We start from the raw sequence: 17,485 nt of genomic DNA, 5'->3' as shown, positions 1-17,485 counted from the left end.
GGGACAAGGATCGGGAAGTTGAGGCAGGGGGAAATACATTGGTGAGATGGGGAATGGAAGGGATAAAGAGGTGAAAAGGTTTGTGTAGAATTGGGGAGAAGTGGTGAGAAAAAAATGTAATGAAGATGTGAGGAGCGGTCAGAGGTTGTAGGAGGTGGGCATAAGAGTGCAGGAAAGGGAGGGTCTACTATCCATGCAGTGAACACAAGAACAGGTCAGGGTGTCTTTATTTGAGTGAAACCTCATTTTGACCCTATAACTCCCCCAACGGTTTTTCTCTTACTTGAAGTTTAGCTCAAGCTTGAACTGCCTCATCACTCTTCTTTCCCTTTTTCTATAACATCATTTTTTTCACTTCACTCATCTTTTTGTCTCCAGTTCTTCTGCACGTTCACTGTTCTTTGCATTCACTTCAATTCCAGTGTGAATATCTTACATTGTTACTCTAGAGCCTTCCAGTTCCATGGTCATATTGAGAGATTATGAACATCTGGAGTGGTCTTGTTTTAAACAAAACTCACCTGTTGTGCTGTATGTGGACACCAGGAACGTGTTCAATAGTCATTGCCTTCGTTACCTACCAATGAACTGCATTTGATATTTAAAAATCCATTCACTGCTCTAGAAATGTGACAAATCTTCACTGTGAATCTAGAACCTTTTACAAAATAATGACTGTGATTTTAGGATTAGTGTCATCTGCCAAAAAGAGATTCCAGTAGCTCATGACAAATCTGTATCTGAGAACACATCCTTTGATCATGACTAATAGTTCATAAAAAAACAATAACTCTTTTTGTTGGAGAATCCATGCCCTGGAAAGCAACAACTAGCAAACAGGGTAGGTAGACTTTGACAGGCTAAATAAAAAAAACAACACTACTGGAACCTGGATCTCATAGATCAAACTAATGTTTTGTATACATGTTCCTATCTCCAGAAATGCTTAATTAGTTTACTATATTTTATCCAGGAATGAATGTCAACCTCAAGAAGATTGTCTTATTTTCATTGTCTGTTAGCCTTTGCCCAATCTTTCCAACAATTTATCGTTTCTAGAAACATTTTTGAAAATGCTCTCTCTAGTGATGTGAAAGCAAACTCAGTTTTTGACGTTATATAGCCCACAATTAAAAGTGCTTCTCTCCAGAATGGAATTTCCGAATAAATCAATGAACCATCAAACCACCCATCTTACCCTGCCCCTGTTGCTGAAATGTTACAGAAAGCAGAACTCCCCCCTTCCGTTGATGTCCATATGAGATAAATCACGTGCATATAAACAAGGGCAGTGTCTCTAGTAACAGGCCCCTTGCCCAAGAGATAGCCAATCATCATGCCTGTTTTACCTGTTTATGTACATGGTAACAGATGGAGCCCTCAACACAGTGGGTTCATCGTCAGGCATTTTTCCCATCAGAAAAGCACTCTGTAGGTTTTCTACTGTACTCAGCAGCTGCTGGGACATCACACTCTGTAAGAAGGAAATTGAAACAAAGCACCATTTAGTAGTATTTACATTACAAACAGACCCCACAGTCCCCTAATACCCTTTACATGTTATGTTATGTTGGATGATTTGTAAAGCGCCTGGTTACTCCCGAAGGACTGTCCCGCACTAGATGTCTTGCAAATAGCTTCACAAGCTCTCATCCAATGTTTCGAATTTCAAGTGATTGCATTGGGAAGATTCACCAAAATTGTGCATGAAGGAATGGAGTGAATTCAAGTATGCAAATTACAGATCCTGTCCAGAAAAGCTAAGCCCTTGAGAAAATTGAAGACCTTAAATATAAATGTAGAGTATGATAGCAGGAAAAAATATTGTCATTGGGTCCTCAATAAAAATGCTTCACAACCATGTTCACATTGACAGGGGGTACACAATTAAACGTTAAGCAATGGATGGTAACCTTAGAAGTTCCAAACACATGGACCGCTCAGGTGTTATGTTATAGCATTATAGCCCATTGTACTGGGCTATACCAGCTATTAAAGGCCTGCTTCCGCGCTAAAGGCCCTTACCGAAGGTGAGGGACATTTTTACAAGGGAGCGGGCCTTTAATAGCCGGTATAGCCCAGCTATGAAGGGCTATAAGGCTATTAGAACATCCTGCCACTAGAGGGCCGAATGTTCTTACAAATTAAACAAAGGCATTAGGGAGCGCGAGGGGATTGAAATCCCCTCAGGCTCCCTAAAGCCTTTGTTCACAGCCACAGCTGTGAACAAAGAAGCATTGGAATGTTGGAGCTCCGGGCTTATACCAGCCATTATAAGCCCGGAGCTACTCCATTGTTTTCAATGGAGCATCCAACATTCCAATGTTCTAATATAGCCTTATAGCCCGCCGTAGCGGGCTATACCGGCTATTAAAGGCCCGCTGCAGCGTTAAAGGCCCGAGCCGAAGACTTTAATAGCGGTATAGCCCTGCTACGAAGGGCTATAAGGTCATTAGAACATTCTGCCACTAGAGGGCAGAATGTTCTAACAAATTAAACAAAGGCTTCTCGAAGCTCGAGGGGATTTAAATCCCCTCGAACTTCGAGAGGCTTTTGTAAAACATTGGAATGTTGCTCTGCGGGCCTTTACCGGCCCGTAGAAGCATGGAGCACTCCATTGACTACAATGGAGTGCTCCACATTCCAATGTTCTAATAAGTGAAACATTGGACTGCTGTGCAAATAACAATAAGCTACAACAATGCCAGGAACAGAAATACATCTGGCATTGTATTAACTAGCATTGGCGCTCAAACATTTTTGGAAAGTTTCCTCTGTGTTCTGAAAGTAGGGACTATTTCGATGTGGGATTATCAATCTTGCAAACGTCTAAAGACTGACTTTTCTTTTATAAAGCAGCAATGCTAGCTAGCTACAGCCTAAAGTTCAGACCTTAGAGAGAGATGCATGGCATATAGGTAAAAATATTTTTAAAAACTATTTCAGAAAAGATAATTTTGTAGTTTGTCACATGTTTTTGTCATAATGACCCACATTAAATTGACAAGCATTAAACAAGGATCATACAATCCATATAAAATGTTGTCAAATACACATATATTATTAGTAAGTATCCAAAACACAACACACAGATAAATATCTTAAACAGCAACACCCTCAAATGCGTCAATTGCAGAGTCATTGTAGGAGAGTAGGATCTGCCTCTTATGGTTACCCCCACTTTTTGCTGGTGTTTCACTGTTTTTCGACTTTAGTCTGGCTGGGACCCTGCTATTCAGGGCCCCAGCCTAGCTGCTTCCTCTCTAATCTGATTGCATGTACTTTAGGTACACCACAGATTGGATTCTGAGGTACCCTTGTGAGTCCCTAGTATATGGTATACTATGTACCCAGGGCATAGGTGCCCCAGAGGCCTACCAGGGGCTGAAGCATGTATTATGCCCCCCGGGAAGACCTCCAAAATGACACCATAGGTCTGCTGCTGCAGCCTGGGTAAGGTGGTGCATGCACCCCTTACTAAGGTATAGGTTCACTATACTTCACCTATCACTGCACATACAAACCTATCAGTCATCCCTATGGCAGGCCTTAACAATCCTGAAGGCAGGGTGCTTGGTTATATGTGAGAGAGTGCCCAGGCATGAGCTGAGCTCCCCTGCAGCCTTCGGAATCTCTTCTCCGGGGTTGTCAGTGGTGCAGCCTGACCATATACTCTTAAGTGCATTATATCTTAAACGGTTAATGCTAACTTTGGACTGGCTGCACGGAAACATGTCGTGTTTGGTGTCAAACACCTTTGAATCATACGCCCACATCAGTTCTTGATGTGAGGATATGATCCCACCCTTCTAGAGGGAGAGACATGGTAGTACTGGTATAACCAGTAGAAACTTAACAGAGCCCTGGCATCACAAAATGGATGCTGCAGCCACAAGACACGGGCCTGGCCTCCTGTGCTGACCGAAACTCTGGCAGGGGAGGCCTGGACAATAGGTTTTCTGTCACAGGGAGGTGTAACCACGTCCCAGACAGACTGATGTGTATTGGGGATGGGTGGGAGCCCTGTCAGAGGGCCACGAAGTCCTGCTCTGGGGGCACATTTGGTGTCCCTATGCATAGTCCAGTTCAAACCGGTTCAGGGGCTTCCAGGACCCTGCTCTGGCGCGAAACTGGACAAAGGAAGTTGGTGTAGCCACCCCTCTTTCCAAACCCACCCATAGGTGTGTCCCTAGAGCTAGTTTAACCCCTTCCATAGGTATAAGTAAGGAGCCTCTGTAACCAGAACTTTAGATATCCCTAGATGAAACTCTGAAGCTGAATCCTGGAAGTTTGACGCTCTACTAAAGACTAGAGGACTGAAGAAATTTCCCTTGGGGTCAAGGAGTGACTCCCCTGCTTGGCAGGCGCCAGCGAAGCATTTTGCCAGTCTGCATTTCCGAAGCTCCCGCCGGACTCCGAAGTATTTGCAGCCCAGGAAGAGGATTTCCAGACATCTCAGAGGCCGACTCGAGTCCCCAGCAAAGCTGAAACCTGCAGCCCTCGTGAGTGGCACGGAACCAGAACTCCTGGTCACGTGCACTTTTGCAAGTGCATTGACTTCTCGATGTCTCTTGAAGTCGTGCTTGGGATTACTTATAGTCCACACCTCGAGCAGAGAATCCACTGAAGATTGTAAGCCTAGTCACCCCAAGTGACCTGTGGGCCACCATTTTGTGTTTCCTCTTGAGGCTCCTTTGCGATCCCTGGTCCGTCGACTGATGGGTCCCTGTGAAGGTAACTTTGACTTTCCTTGCGCTTTTCTGGTTGCTCCAGACGTGCCCTGACTCCCAACCAAGTGGTGAGTCCCTCAGACCTTGCTGGTCTGCACCGAAGCATCTTTCTCCTTTCTGCGTGGGTTGCTGTTGCCAAGGTTTGATTTGTCCAATCCGGACACCGATGCTGCAGAACTCGACATCCTTCGTGGGACAGCTTAAATCCAGCTCCTGGTTGTCCTCGACGCCTCCTGGTCCTCGTGGCTGATGAGTCAAGCTTCCCCTTCTTCACCTGAAACACCCAACATCGGTGGGCATACGCCTATCGTCTTCCTGATCACTGGCAAGTGACCCAGACTCTGTCCCCTCTGCTTTCAGGTTCTTCTCAACTTCGATCCAGGCTTGGATCTCTTCGGACACTTCGCATCTTCCCGGCAGCAGCACTTCTTTGCCAGCTCCCACTGAAATCGACGACGCAACCCAACACCATTTGACACCTATGCACCCGGCTTCCCTGGGTGAGGTAACACGACTACTCTGGTGCTCCCGTGTGTGTTGACCTTAGAACTTCCTAAGTCCCAAAGTGTTTGGTCCTGACTCATTTCTAAGTGTCCCTAATCTTTAAAAATCTAACCGCGACTTTCTCCATAGAAGCTAACGGGAGCTCGCGGCTGTGTTCTCACACTGCACATGGCCCCCGTGGGTCCCCTGTGTCACTACCTTGGCTGGTTCCTTGGGGTCCCAGCGATTCTACAGGCTCTAGGCCTTGTGTCTAGTTAAGTCGTGGTTCTTATACCACTATTTTAGTATATGGTTTGGCTCGCCCCTAAGGCCTGACGTGTATTTGTGATATTTTACTGTCATATTTTAAGTGTAACTTATGTGTTTTGACCTCTAGCCTCATGGAAAGACTAGGAGGGTGTGTTTAGAAATAAATACATATATTTTATATATATACCTGGTGTGGTTGTCTTTCATTTAGCCATTCAAGAGATTATAGACTGGTAAAACAAGCTGCTTTACATTCCTTCAAGACTTAGCCTGAAGGCTGCTCTCCATAGCTACCACTAGGCTAGCTTTCAATAAAGGTTGTCTTTAACCTATCATCAATAAGGGGTTGTTTGGACTGGTACAGGGTGCCCACTATAATTAGTGGACAGCATATACCAGGCCAACTTCTCACAGTCATCCCCCTCCACGTGGAGGTGACCTATGTGCAAAGATCAAAGGAGATGCAACACTGTGCAGGTGAGATCCACTGAACTATTGCTTAATCAAGAAACATTGCTCAGTTCCTAACTGCTAGAGAGGTCATTACTATTCGTAATCCTGTGACTAAGGTTCACAGTCAGGCAAACAATGCATAAGGATTACGTTTGTTATTCCTCACACAGTACCTGGTAGATATTCCCTGAATTTTGTTGTGATGTTACCTGGTTATTTCAGTGGCTAAAATGTGGGTATTTTAGGACTAGCTCTAAAGGATAAACAAAAAACGTCTGATCAGAAAAATGAATGTATAAACGTAACAAGTGAATAAAATAGACAAATAAGATGAGCTTTGGAAAAACTAATTAGGTAGATACTCTGGTGAAAGAGTAGAAAGATTGGAAATAGAGATACCTGCATGTCTATGTGTAAAAAATAAGCAAACCAAAAGAAAGAAGTGGTTCTGTGGTCATGAACGTCAATTCACCAAAATGCCAGAGGTAGCGGAAGTGGCATTACACACCCTGATACTCAATTTCTCTCACTCACACACATATGCTTACACATACACACACACACATACTGACACACACACACACTCTCTGTCACGTAAACACACACTCATCCGCAAGCATGCGCACAACATACATTTAGAAGCATGTAGATTCTGCTTGTATGTGTATGCGGATAACACCCAATTTATCATCCGGTTGTAAGGCACTGTGGCATCAGCTTCATCCTTTTAAATCGTTTGAGGCAAGTCGTGGAGTGAATGTGAGCCATTGACTTAAACCAAATACTGCCAAGACTGAGAACATTGTACGTGACAAGGCTGACTCTCCTGGCATGGCACAATACTATCCTCATGAAATGTACTCCTGTCCTACTCAGATCTCCTTCATTCGCAACCTGTGAGTACATTTTTATTTTTAAACATAGCTTGTTCGTATAATCATCCTCTGTAGATTTCTTCACATTATTTTCACATGTGGTACCTTATAAAATTGATTTCCGTATATCATAATATTTAGCCATGACAGCCATTGTGAGTTTGTGCCCAAATATGCCAAAGCCATTTACTTTACTTACCTACATTTGTAGACCATTGACTACGGGTCATAGAGAACAACTCTGCCAGCAGGTTTCTGGTTCTCTTCATTTTGCCATACAAAACAGCTCCTGCCTGGGCTATAATAGTTGCTCATCAAACATTTTGTTTGAGGGTCTCTGCGTGGTCCACCATGCCATTTACGGCCACTACTTCATTAAACAGCATCATTTTCTTGTAATTAGGCCACAGGAGCCTCAACCTGATAGAGTTTTGCCCAAATTTAAATTGGTAAAGCCAGAGGCAAGACCAGTTTTTACTAGGGTGGGTTGCACAATAGTTATGAATGAAAAAGTATGTGTTTCAAGGGGTTTCCCACCTGCATCTGATAAAGATTGTAAATCAGAAACACCATCCTCTCCTACATAGTGAGCAGAAGTGGCTCTTCCGCTAAGGCAAAGTAGGGTCACCCCACTGTTCTCAGAGCAGGAAAAATAAAATGATAATAACATAGTTATTATCATTTTGTTTTTGGCGGGTTCAGGGCTCGGTTAGAGCCAGGCACGGCTAGTGGCGCAAGGGGGTGTAGTGGTTTGCACACTCAAAGTGCGCCTGACTGCTTGGCCGGCCACCTTGGCCCGGCCAAACAGTCATGCGCACTTTGCATGTTCCCCACCAGGCAGCATAATACAGCCTGGTGGGGAACATGCTAAGGCCCCCAATCCCCGTTTTAGCGCCAATCCACAGAGATCAGACCAATCACATTGCTCCATTGCAGCATTGTGATTGGCTTAAGGGAGGCGGGGTGCTTCCTGGTTCCGGGACTGCTAAGAAGCAGCGGAGAGATGCGGCTGGCAGAAGAGGTAAGTCGTATTTTATTTATTTTTGTATTTTGTCCCCCCATGCCCCTTCACCCTCATTCCCTGCCAGCTGCTACTGACCATAAGGAAGATTTTCTAAAAGCTACAAAAGCAACACTCCAATAAAAATAATCAAATGCAAAGAGAGAAGCAAATTTCAAACCGATCAGTTGGTTGAATCTGTATATTGTTCTCCAAGACAATGAAATGGGGGGATTTGGAACATTGTAGTGTGTAGCAATTAATTGAATGTCCCAGGCCTATCTACCACCCTCTGAAAAGATTAGTGGTCTGGGAAATTTTCATCACTTTATGCTTCAGATGAGGCCCTAGTTCTGTGGGATCCATGAAGGCTTTATCTAGCAGAGAGAATCAAACCATTTACAGTAGCAGAAGTATGTTATGTTTGAACTTTTAATTTTTTTTTTTAGAAAAGAGTGATGTTGCCAGTCTGGGCTGCATAACATCTGATCTTTATAAACATAAGCCCTTGGAGTGAAATGCCTTTGTCCTCTGGGTGGCGAGTTATATATTACACCTTGTTTAGGTCTATCCTCATAGAAGTTAGACATAATTGTAGACATTTCCAAAAATTCAACAGGGATCTGTACTCTAAGGAAACTTTTATATGATTCCCAGGCTGGCTTCTGAAAGGGAAATAGCAACAATGACCAGGCATTTTATTTGTTTACCATGAAAATTATGTTTGTAAACCTGAAGGAAAGCTGCTTTACCTGCTCTTAGATTCTAAGAGTGCATTGGATGCAAAAGACAGGAGAAAACATTTGGGACTGTATTGGTTATGGATATTTGTTTGAGGTTAATATAGATCATCATATTAATGCATACTCATAGCATGGTAAAGGTGACTTTGGACTTGGTTGGCAATCGAAAAGAAGAATTACCCAAACAAAAGGGGTAAGGCAATGGTGCTTATCAGCACTACATCTTTTAATGTCTTTGTTAACAGTTGACGCACTAATTTAAGAATGCTCCACGCAAACTTACCTACATCTTGCTACCATTCATTTTACATGCAGATGGCACAGTTTATGCAACTATATGAAACATATCTATAGGGCTCGCATATCAGGCTGTGGGTCATTTGTAGAACTAAGAGTTTGGCGATTAAAATCCTCAAGTTTAAGATAGTGGTTCTTTTAGAGATTTCTATTAAATTTATAGAGACACTCTATTCTAGCAAAGATTTGTAGAATTAAAAAAAAAATGCCAGGGTGACAGTGGAAGAGGGCAGTGCCTTTGATCACCTAGGGATCTGCTTCTCTGTGTGAGGGAAATGGAATGGTCAGATCTTCAAATTGTTGCATCTAATAGCCACATACCCTGGTGAGCTGAGGCTGTTTAACAAAGCATTTGCAGGCTGCAAAAAATATGTACAATTATAACTATTTTGCATGTGTTTTGCATGGGATAACAATTTGGGAATGCAGGTATGTGGACTGTTTACAACCTGTTGAGAACAGTTATTTGAAGATCTTTCTTTCTGGGCCACGATCAACTACTGTCCCTAATTGCATACAGTGCTTGATCTGCAAGGAATGGAAGATAGAGCTAAATGCAGACTGCTCTTAATTTTTGTCTGAGTTTGGGTTGATGGTTATCTGTACAGAGACGTCGACTAAGACTTTCTGACCAGAAAATGGACAGCCCAGCCCACTTCCTGTGGATCTGTTATGTCAAGGAACTTCAATACCTTGAGGGCTGGAGAGACCTGGGAGTCGGACTTGAGGGAGCCTTTGGCAGATGAGGTCTAGATACCAATATGCACTCTGACTAGGACGGTGTCTAGTAATGCGAGGTTTAAGCTAATCCATTTTAACTTCATTCATTGCACTCACATGACAGCCCTGGCATTGAGCTGTATATATGCGGCTCAAGCTTCTACCGCATCCCGCTGTAGTTTTGTAGGAGCTAATTTTATGCACTTGGTTTGTGGATGCTCAATGGTGTCTGCTTATTAGACACTTATTGTGGATAGACTTGTATGTACCACAGCAATGCAGGGTGCCCTTATGCCCCAGTTTTGTCTTCCGAGGCACTTAGTTAGACCCAAGGGGAAGTAAACGGCATATACGTTTCTGCAGTTAGTGCCTGTGTTGGCCAGAAGGCGCGTTGCTATTGTGTGAATGGGGAAGGGGGCACTGTCGGTGGATCATTGGCAGAAGGATAAGATGGAGTGATCACTGGGAGAGGTGCTACATATTAAGAGTAGTAGAATCAACGAAAAAGCTCCAGGATGATGTTGAAGTATGGGTGTCATTGTGTGACCAATTTATAGCTCCTGAGGGAAACCTCAGTGAAGAGGATATAAATTCTGATGAATAGAGATGTGGTAGATCCCACCAGATGTAATGCACTTTATTTCTTACGTTGAGGTTGTGCCTCCCTGGTACCCCAATGCCATTGTATGTTTAGGTCTCGCCTGACCCAGCGCATGCGCTGGTCTGGCCAGACTTACTGAGAGGGCTCCAAAAAGTGCCAGCAGGCCAGCCTAGAGCTACAGTGCATGTGCGCGGACGCGCGCGCTGCGCTTTACCGCGATTACTTTCGCTTTTGCGGCCGCTTTGCATAGCCAATAGGTCTCGCTTTTGGGACCTTATAAGTATTTAGTTATGCAACTGTTGCATGGCTAAACACTTATAAGGTCCCAAAGGCGAGACCTATTGGCTATGCCAATGCTTGTTTTAAATTGAACATGTCTCCTATGTGAAGTACTGTTCCTTGATTGATGTGAATTGTAATGAGTGGAAATGCTTAATGGCACTCCAATACAATTTTTTGCTGCACCCAAGTTTAATCGCATTGCATAAGTGAAGTTGTTTGTACATTATCTTATTGAATAAAAAAACTGTTTAAAAAAGATCTTCATTGCACAGTGGCTGTGGCGCGTGTTAGAAATGGGGTCTCTAGTTGGCAGAGGTATGTACCTGTGACCAAATAGGGACCATTGCTTCTAAGTCAGGGAAAGGGGATTACACTACTGGATAACCACTGCTCATCCCCTTGGTAGCTTGACACGAGCAGGCAGGCTTATCTCAGAGGCAGCGTGTTAAGCATTTGTGAACACATACAGCAATACAGTGAAAACACTACAGATGGACACCACACAGGTATAGACTTAACACAAGACCACAAATGACAAAAATCCACAATACTGTACTAAAAATAGTCTTAAAATGGTAGAAGTTGATGGTAAATGAAAGAAAGTTCTCACAAAAGTACCTGGATGCGTAACGCAAAAAAACCAAAATGCTCGCAGCATTGGAGATGCGTCGGTCCCTTGCTTCGGGGGAGAGGATGCATCGCACCTCAATGCTTGCGCAGAGTAGGGGATGCGTCTTGATCCTTACCGGAGAGGAGGTAATGCATAGATTCTCATGCTGCGGCCCGGTTGCGATGCGGGAAGATGGCGCCTCGATGCGATGCGACAAACCGGTGCATTGCGATAAGATGGTGCCCTTGATGCGACGATGTGTAGACGATGCGTGCACGCCTGGCGGCCGTGCAGCGACTCTATAACTTGGGAGCCACGACAGGCCTTGCGACACGCTTCTCTGGTGATGCGACAGCGACCTCTGCGACGGCGTCCCGTTTCTCAGGTGATGCGTCGGGTAACAGCTTGGACGAAGACCCACTTCTCTGGTGATGCAGCGGCGACACGCTTCTTCTCGTTGAGTCGCGCTTCCAGCCCCCAGCGACACACAGGCTTCTGCAGACAGAATTCTCAGCAAGGAAATTCAGAGGGGAGCAGGTGATGAAGTCTTTTGTCCCTGAGACTTCAGCAGGAGGCAAGCACAAGTTCAAGCCCTTGGAGTAATATTCTGCAAGATGATGGAAGTCCTTTGAAAGTTCCTTCTCCTCTCCCTGGCACTGAAGACACCACTGTAGGCCAACCCAGCAACACACAACACTGGCAGGGGGGCAGTACAAATCCTACAGCTTCCTTTGGTTCTTCTCCTTGGCAGATGTCTGTCTGCTTGTTCCAGAAATTATCTAAAGTTCTGGGGTCTCGGTCCCCTCTTTAATACTCATTTTCCCTTTGATCTCTGAAGGCATAGAGGCCTTTGCCTAGTCCAAACCAGTTCTGGTCGGTACTGTGTAGGCCAGGGACATCAGACGCACCACAGGAGGTGGAGCCAGCATTGTGGAGGGAAGCCGCAGCCCTATTCAGGTCCCAGGTGCAACTCCTCCCACCCATCTACATGCAGATCTCTCTATTCAGCCCTGTGCTGAGTCACCCTGTCTCCTGGAATCCCCCATCCCCTGTCACTCACAAAACCAGACACACAATACACAACATAGCAGAGGCAGGCTTGGACAGTTAGGCAAGAAAATACCTACTTTCTAAAAGTGGTATTTTCAAACACAGAATTTTAAAACCAACTTCAGTAAAAGATGTATTTTCTCATTCTGAGTTCAGGCATACTAGATTCGAATTTCTACCATGTTCCCTGGGTCAGTTTAGGATTCTATGATGTAATAATCAGACTGCCCATTCTGGCCTATGGTGAACAGGTAACCGTGCAATAGTGAAAAACGAAAATGGCTGTAATTCACTATTAGGACATGCCACAAACACCAGGGCATGTCCTACCTTATACTTACAATGCACCCTGCCCATGGGCCTGCCTTAGGGGTGTCTGATATGAAGATATGGGAAGGTTTAGGGACTGGCAAGTGGGTGCACTTGCCAGGTCAACATGGCAGTCAGAGACTGCACACAGGCTCTGCAATGGCAGGCCTGAGACACACTTTACAAGCTGCTTCTGTGGGTGGCACAACCAGTGCTGCAAGCCCACCAGCAGCATTTGATTTACAAGCCCTGGGCACACATGGTGCACTCTACTAGGGTCTGACAAGTAAATCAAATAACCCAATCATGGAGTCACTAATCAATACATCAGTTTAACATAGGGAGCACTTGCACTGTGGCACTGAATAGCAGTGGCACAGTGCCCAAAGCATCTAAAACTAGCAAACAGATCAAAACAAGCATTGGCATAGCCAATAGGTCTCGCCTTTGGGACCTTATAAGTGTTTAGCCATGCAACAGTTGCATAACTAAATATTTATAAGGTCCCAAAAGCGAGACCTATTGGCTATGCAAAGCGGCCGCGAAAGTTAAAGTGATCGCGATCGGGATCACGATCAAACATCAAAGCGGCTGTGCAGCCGCGAAAGTGAAAGTAATTGCGGTAAAGCGCGGCGCGCGCGCCCGCGCACATGCACTGTAGCTCTAGGCTGGCCTGGTAGCACTTTTTGGAGCCCTCTCAATAAGTCTCGCCAGACCAGTGCATGCGCTGGGTCAGGCGAGACCTAAACAGAGGAGACAATCAGTAAAAAAAATGGAAGGGAGACTCACGCCAAGGCATAATCCAGAGTGTATGTTCAGATCATATGTTCACACACTTATCTAGCAAAGTCTGGGCCCAATGTCCTCGCCCATCGCCTAGTGCCAAAGATCAACCTACCATGGTTGTGAACCTTTTTTGTTTCCTGTAAGAATAAAGGATTGAAGGTTCTCTTTAGGTTAGAGGTTCTGCCTTTGGGAGAATGAAGGATGAGCTAGGCTTGTAATCAAGGCTTATTATGTCAGTGACCGTAACCGGAGCACACTGGAGAAACACTTGTTCCATTTTTAATATTTTGCTAATTATGTATGCAGGCTAGGAGGTGGGCGGTCCCCCTTTTTTATTGCAACATCAGAAGATTGACAGAGGCTGCACAATATTGTTTCCTGAAAGAGTACTCTACTATGATATTTTCTGTAGCAAGGTTTATCCAGATGTAGCAAGGTTTATCCATTGTGTTTGGTCTTCCAATCAGAGATGATTAAAAGGAGAGGTTGCCTACATCTAACATGAAAGCTGTCTCATGATCCAGGCTGAATATTAATTACAGTAACAGCCCTAGGTGTTTGAATAATTATGTTTGACTTATATTCTGCTTTTATTCACCCGTACAAGTATTATTGTTTTTCCCATGCATCCTCATTTAACTGTGGTGATGCTGTTATTTTAAAGTTGTGCCCTCTGTGAATGCGTTTATTATGATAGATGCATTTATGTAATTGATTGGTAGATTGTTTGTATTGAATGTACTTTCTGCTGAAAATTTTTATCCAAACAAACAGTTTTAATACTGAAGACCAGGCTCCTGCTATATCACCCTACCAGGTAACCTGTGATCTTACTAGTCCCTTCTATATTCCCTAAATTTATTAGACCTAGGATTGGTGGACGCTTGTTCTGTTTTGGCTCCTAGCTGGTACCAATTAATTACAGGAACTCCAGCATGCTAGATGTTAGACCTGGCATCTTTTGGTGTTGTTTGCCCTGACACTTTGCTGTCTGACCTCCTGTTTTTTACTTCGTTTTCTCTGGCTTTAGGATTGTGAGCACATTTCCACCGCTGACCAGTGCTAAAGTGCATGTGCTCTTATCTAAAATGTGATGACAATTTGTTTATCCATGAGTAGTATGTTTGGTTCACTTATACATCCCTGGTAAAGTAGTATACCATATCTCCAGGGCCTTTTAACCAAATGCAATTAGAGGGCCTGTAGCACTGATTGTCCCACCAACAGAAGTAGCCTCTCAAACCTGACTCAGACCTGCCACATTAACTTGCCATTTCCAGCAACTTGCTAAGCCTTAAACGCCCCTTGTGTTACATATCAGTCACCCCTAAGGTAGGCCCTAGGTATATTCTAAGGGCAGGGCGATGTGTAAGTAAAAGGTATGGCATGTACCTTTTTGTTTTCCATGTCCTAGTAGTAACAACCACCCAAGTTTGTTGTAAATACTGTGAGGCCAGCTCCTATCATAGGTCAACATTGGGAATTCATTAAATAACCTTTTTAAGTGTAATTCCTGATTTCAAAGAAGCTGCTTTATGTTTTAAATAATTGGATTGGCAATGACAAATCCTCTTTAGTGGAGTTAGATCTGGTATTACTAATCTAGAAATGCCACTTTTAGAAAGTGGATATTTCTCTGCTCTTAGCTCTCTTGTGTGCTTTAAAGCCTGTCTCCAATACACGTCTGGGGTGGGGTGACAGCTACACTTTGTGCATTCCCTCTGGACAGCCACAAGCACAGGACACTTAGCTGCATCTTCATTCATCTGCATACTGATCGGTCTTCCTGGGCAAAAGGGAGGGGAGAAGCTGAATAGGTAGTGGCCTGGCCTCACACAAAACCTGATTTATCCCCTCACAGATATGCTGGCAGACAACGTTGGACTGAAAGGAGACTTGTGCACCATAAAGGCTTTGCTTTGTAGTCACCTCCACTCCACTGACACATTTGGGTAAAAGTATTGGGTCTATGACCCCCTATCACTAGGTCCCTTTGGGGTCCTAAGGAGACTCTGCTAATAAGAGTAGCTGTGCTTAAGGAGGGTCTGCTATTTTGCTAACTACTTTGCTGTGTTGGCCTGCTGTCTGTAGATTGCTGGGCCACAGGAGCGACTGCCACTTTGATGCCTGCTCTGCTGTGTTGGCCTTCTGCCTCTAGCCTGGGCGGTGAGGACTGGACCTGTTCTCTACAACCTTTTGCAACCTAAGTAACTCCATGGGCTTGTTGGCTTGCCCCCTGATCAGGAAATCTCAGGGCCATCAAAGATTTCATTCGCACAAACGACCACTGCTATGCTCTGCCAATTCGCAGTCTGACTCTGCCTGACTTGCCCTCAACCAGTCCTGGGTCTTCACAGAGTGTCGGCAGTTGCTTTTGGTCATCAACACGAATCAGCCTGGTGCACCGATCAAGAACTGACATTTCTGCCTGCACAAGCGCAGCCTATCGTGTTTGTCGACTTTGCAGAAGCCGCAGCACCCGAAGGCAGTCCAGTGCGACCCGGCGCACTCTGCATGAATCAAGAAAAGACGGGTGCCTGCCTTCAGTGACTTATATCATTGCACTGTATGCAGCAAGGGTTGACTCCAGCAATGCGGGTCCTGATCCCGAGGCCGACTGCACCGCTGCAATCCCACAAGAAAAGTATGGTGCAGTCTGGGACTTATGAGGGCCCTGCCACCCACCAGCTCTCTTGCGTGCCGCCTCAAATGAAGTGAGTAGATCAGTCTCTCGCAAGCTTGATATTGCATTTTTACTGTAATAACTTTGCAAGCATTGTTTCACACTGACCCGGGGATAAAGTCTGTTCCAGATCCACGGCATGGATCGCTGTCATCTCCCCAGCATAAAAATAAAGAACCTACTGAAAGTGCAAAGGCTCTTTCAGCATTGTACATTCTTGAAGTATTCATAACTTGAGATGCTTTAATTGGATTCTTATCATTTATATCTTGTTTTGAAGAGCAAAAGAGATACTATTTTCATACCTCATTGTGGGGTCTTTCTTGGGGTGTTTTCACTGTGTTACTTTATCCTCATATACACAACTGCTTTACACATTGCCTCTTATGTTAAGCTTGACTTCTCTGTGCCAAGTTACCAGAGGGTGAGCACACGCTGATTTAAATGTGTGACTGACTTACCCTGACTAGAGTTGCTGTTCCTACTTGGACAGGGTGCATACCTCTGCCAACTAGAGACCTTATTTCTAACACTACTACTAAGGAAAGATCTATTTATTTCCATTAAATAAATTATTTTGACCAGTTTATGGTACTTCAGTTTTTTATAGGGTATAGGGTCTCACAATCTAATGAAAAAGAAGAAGCCACGACCATGCTCCATACCAAATGGGAGCAAGCCATGCAAGCATTATGCAATTTGAGAGAAGATGCCTTCCAAGAGAAATGGGATACCAAACCTCTCAGTTTCACGGGTGCCAGTCAGGGCCAATCAAAGAGGTAAATATGCTACAAACAATGCCTTATCAAATGTTTAAATTCTATTTCCGTTGTTTTGATATCTCTACCTGGAATTTGCAGATTGATAACTGAGATTAATGCAAGCATTTCAATATAGGACCTTTTCAAAGCTTGAGCCCCTTCCTTTGCATGGATGATTAGTGCCAATACACAAGAGGTGGCATAACACCCATCCTTCAGAGCTAGCAGTAAGGGATCCCTCTTCTATAAACTCTAGGTCAGTGGTATTCAGTGTGTAACATGTGAGCAACATGTTGGTCAAGAGACCCAAAATTGTTGCTCATCGGGTGATCTAAGTCTCTATCTTTTTGTCCTATTGTTGCAATGGACAAACATCTCTTTTCTTTTGAAGGGAAAGTGAAAAGGTTTTCCTGATTGGTTGTCCTTTGTGCTGCTATTTCCTAACACCTGTTACCCAGGTATGAGGCACTATGGGCGAATTCTCTTTAATGGTGGATTCATTCTCAGAAAGGGAGCTGCAATCTTCCTGCTGATGGTCCCACTGGAGTCAAGAGCAGGAGGCATCTAATGGGCCGCTGATGAGTACAGCATACGGGGGAGACTAAAACAGACCGGATACCTCTACTATGTCCTTTGTACTCTTGCAATTGGACCAGACCCTGCCCATGGCCTCCCAATGCTTATGCCTTCTCCTTTGCAAGCAGATCAAGCAGTCATATCTGTGGCACCCTCCCCTGCCCGGGAGAATGTATCAGACCACGTCACACACGAAGCTCAGGTTCGCACATCTTTATTCTTCAGCATGCAACCCTTAACTGGGCACACTGCATCA

General features: G+C 44.5%; 1 protein-coding gene across 1 annotated transcript in view; it reads right to left on the bottom strand.

Moving 5' to 3' along the window:
• Window positions 1-17,485, bottom strand: part of LOC146776065 (polycystin-1-like protein 2) — an 865,077-nt gene that overhangs the window by 417,718 nt on the left and 429,874 nt on the right. The window contains exon 19 of the mRNA XM_085637447.1: window positions 1,350-1,474. Within this exon, the coding sequence (XP_085493573.1) occupies window positions 1,350-1,474 (125 nt within the window). The remainder of the gene's footprint in view (window positions 1-1,349; window positions 1,475-17,485) is intronic.

This window comes from Triturus cristatus, chromosome 12 (genome assembly GCF_964204655.1).
Source record: "Triturus cristatus chromosome 12, aTriCri1.1, whole genome shotgun sequence".
NCBI lineage: Eukaryota > Metazoa > Chordata > Amphibia > Caudata > Salamandridae > Triturus > Triturus cristatus.
The sequence above is the reverse complement of the archived record's forward strand: the minus strand, read 5'-3'. Positions and strand labels throughout refer to the sequence as shown.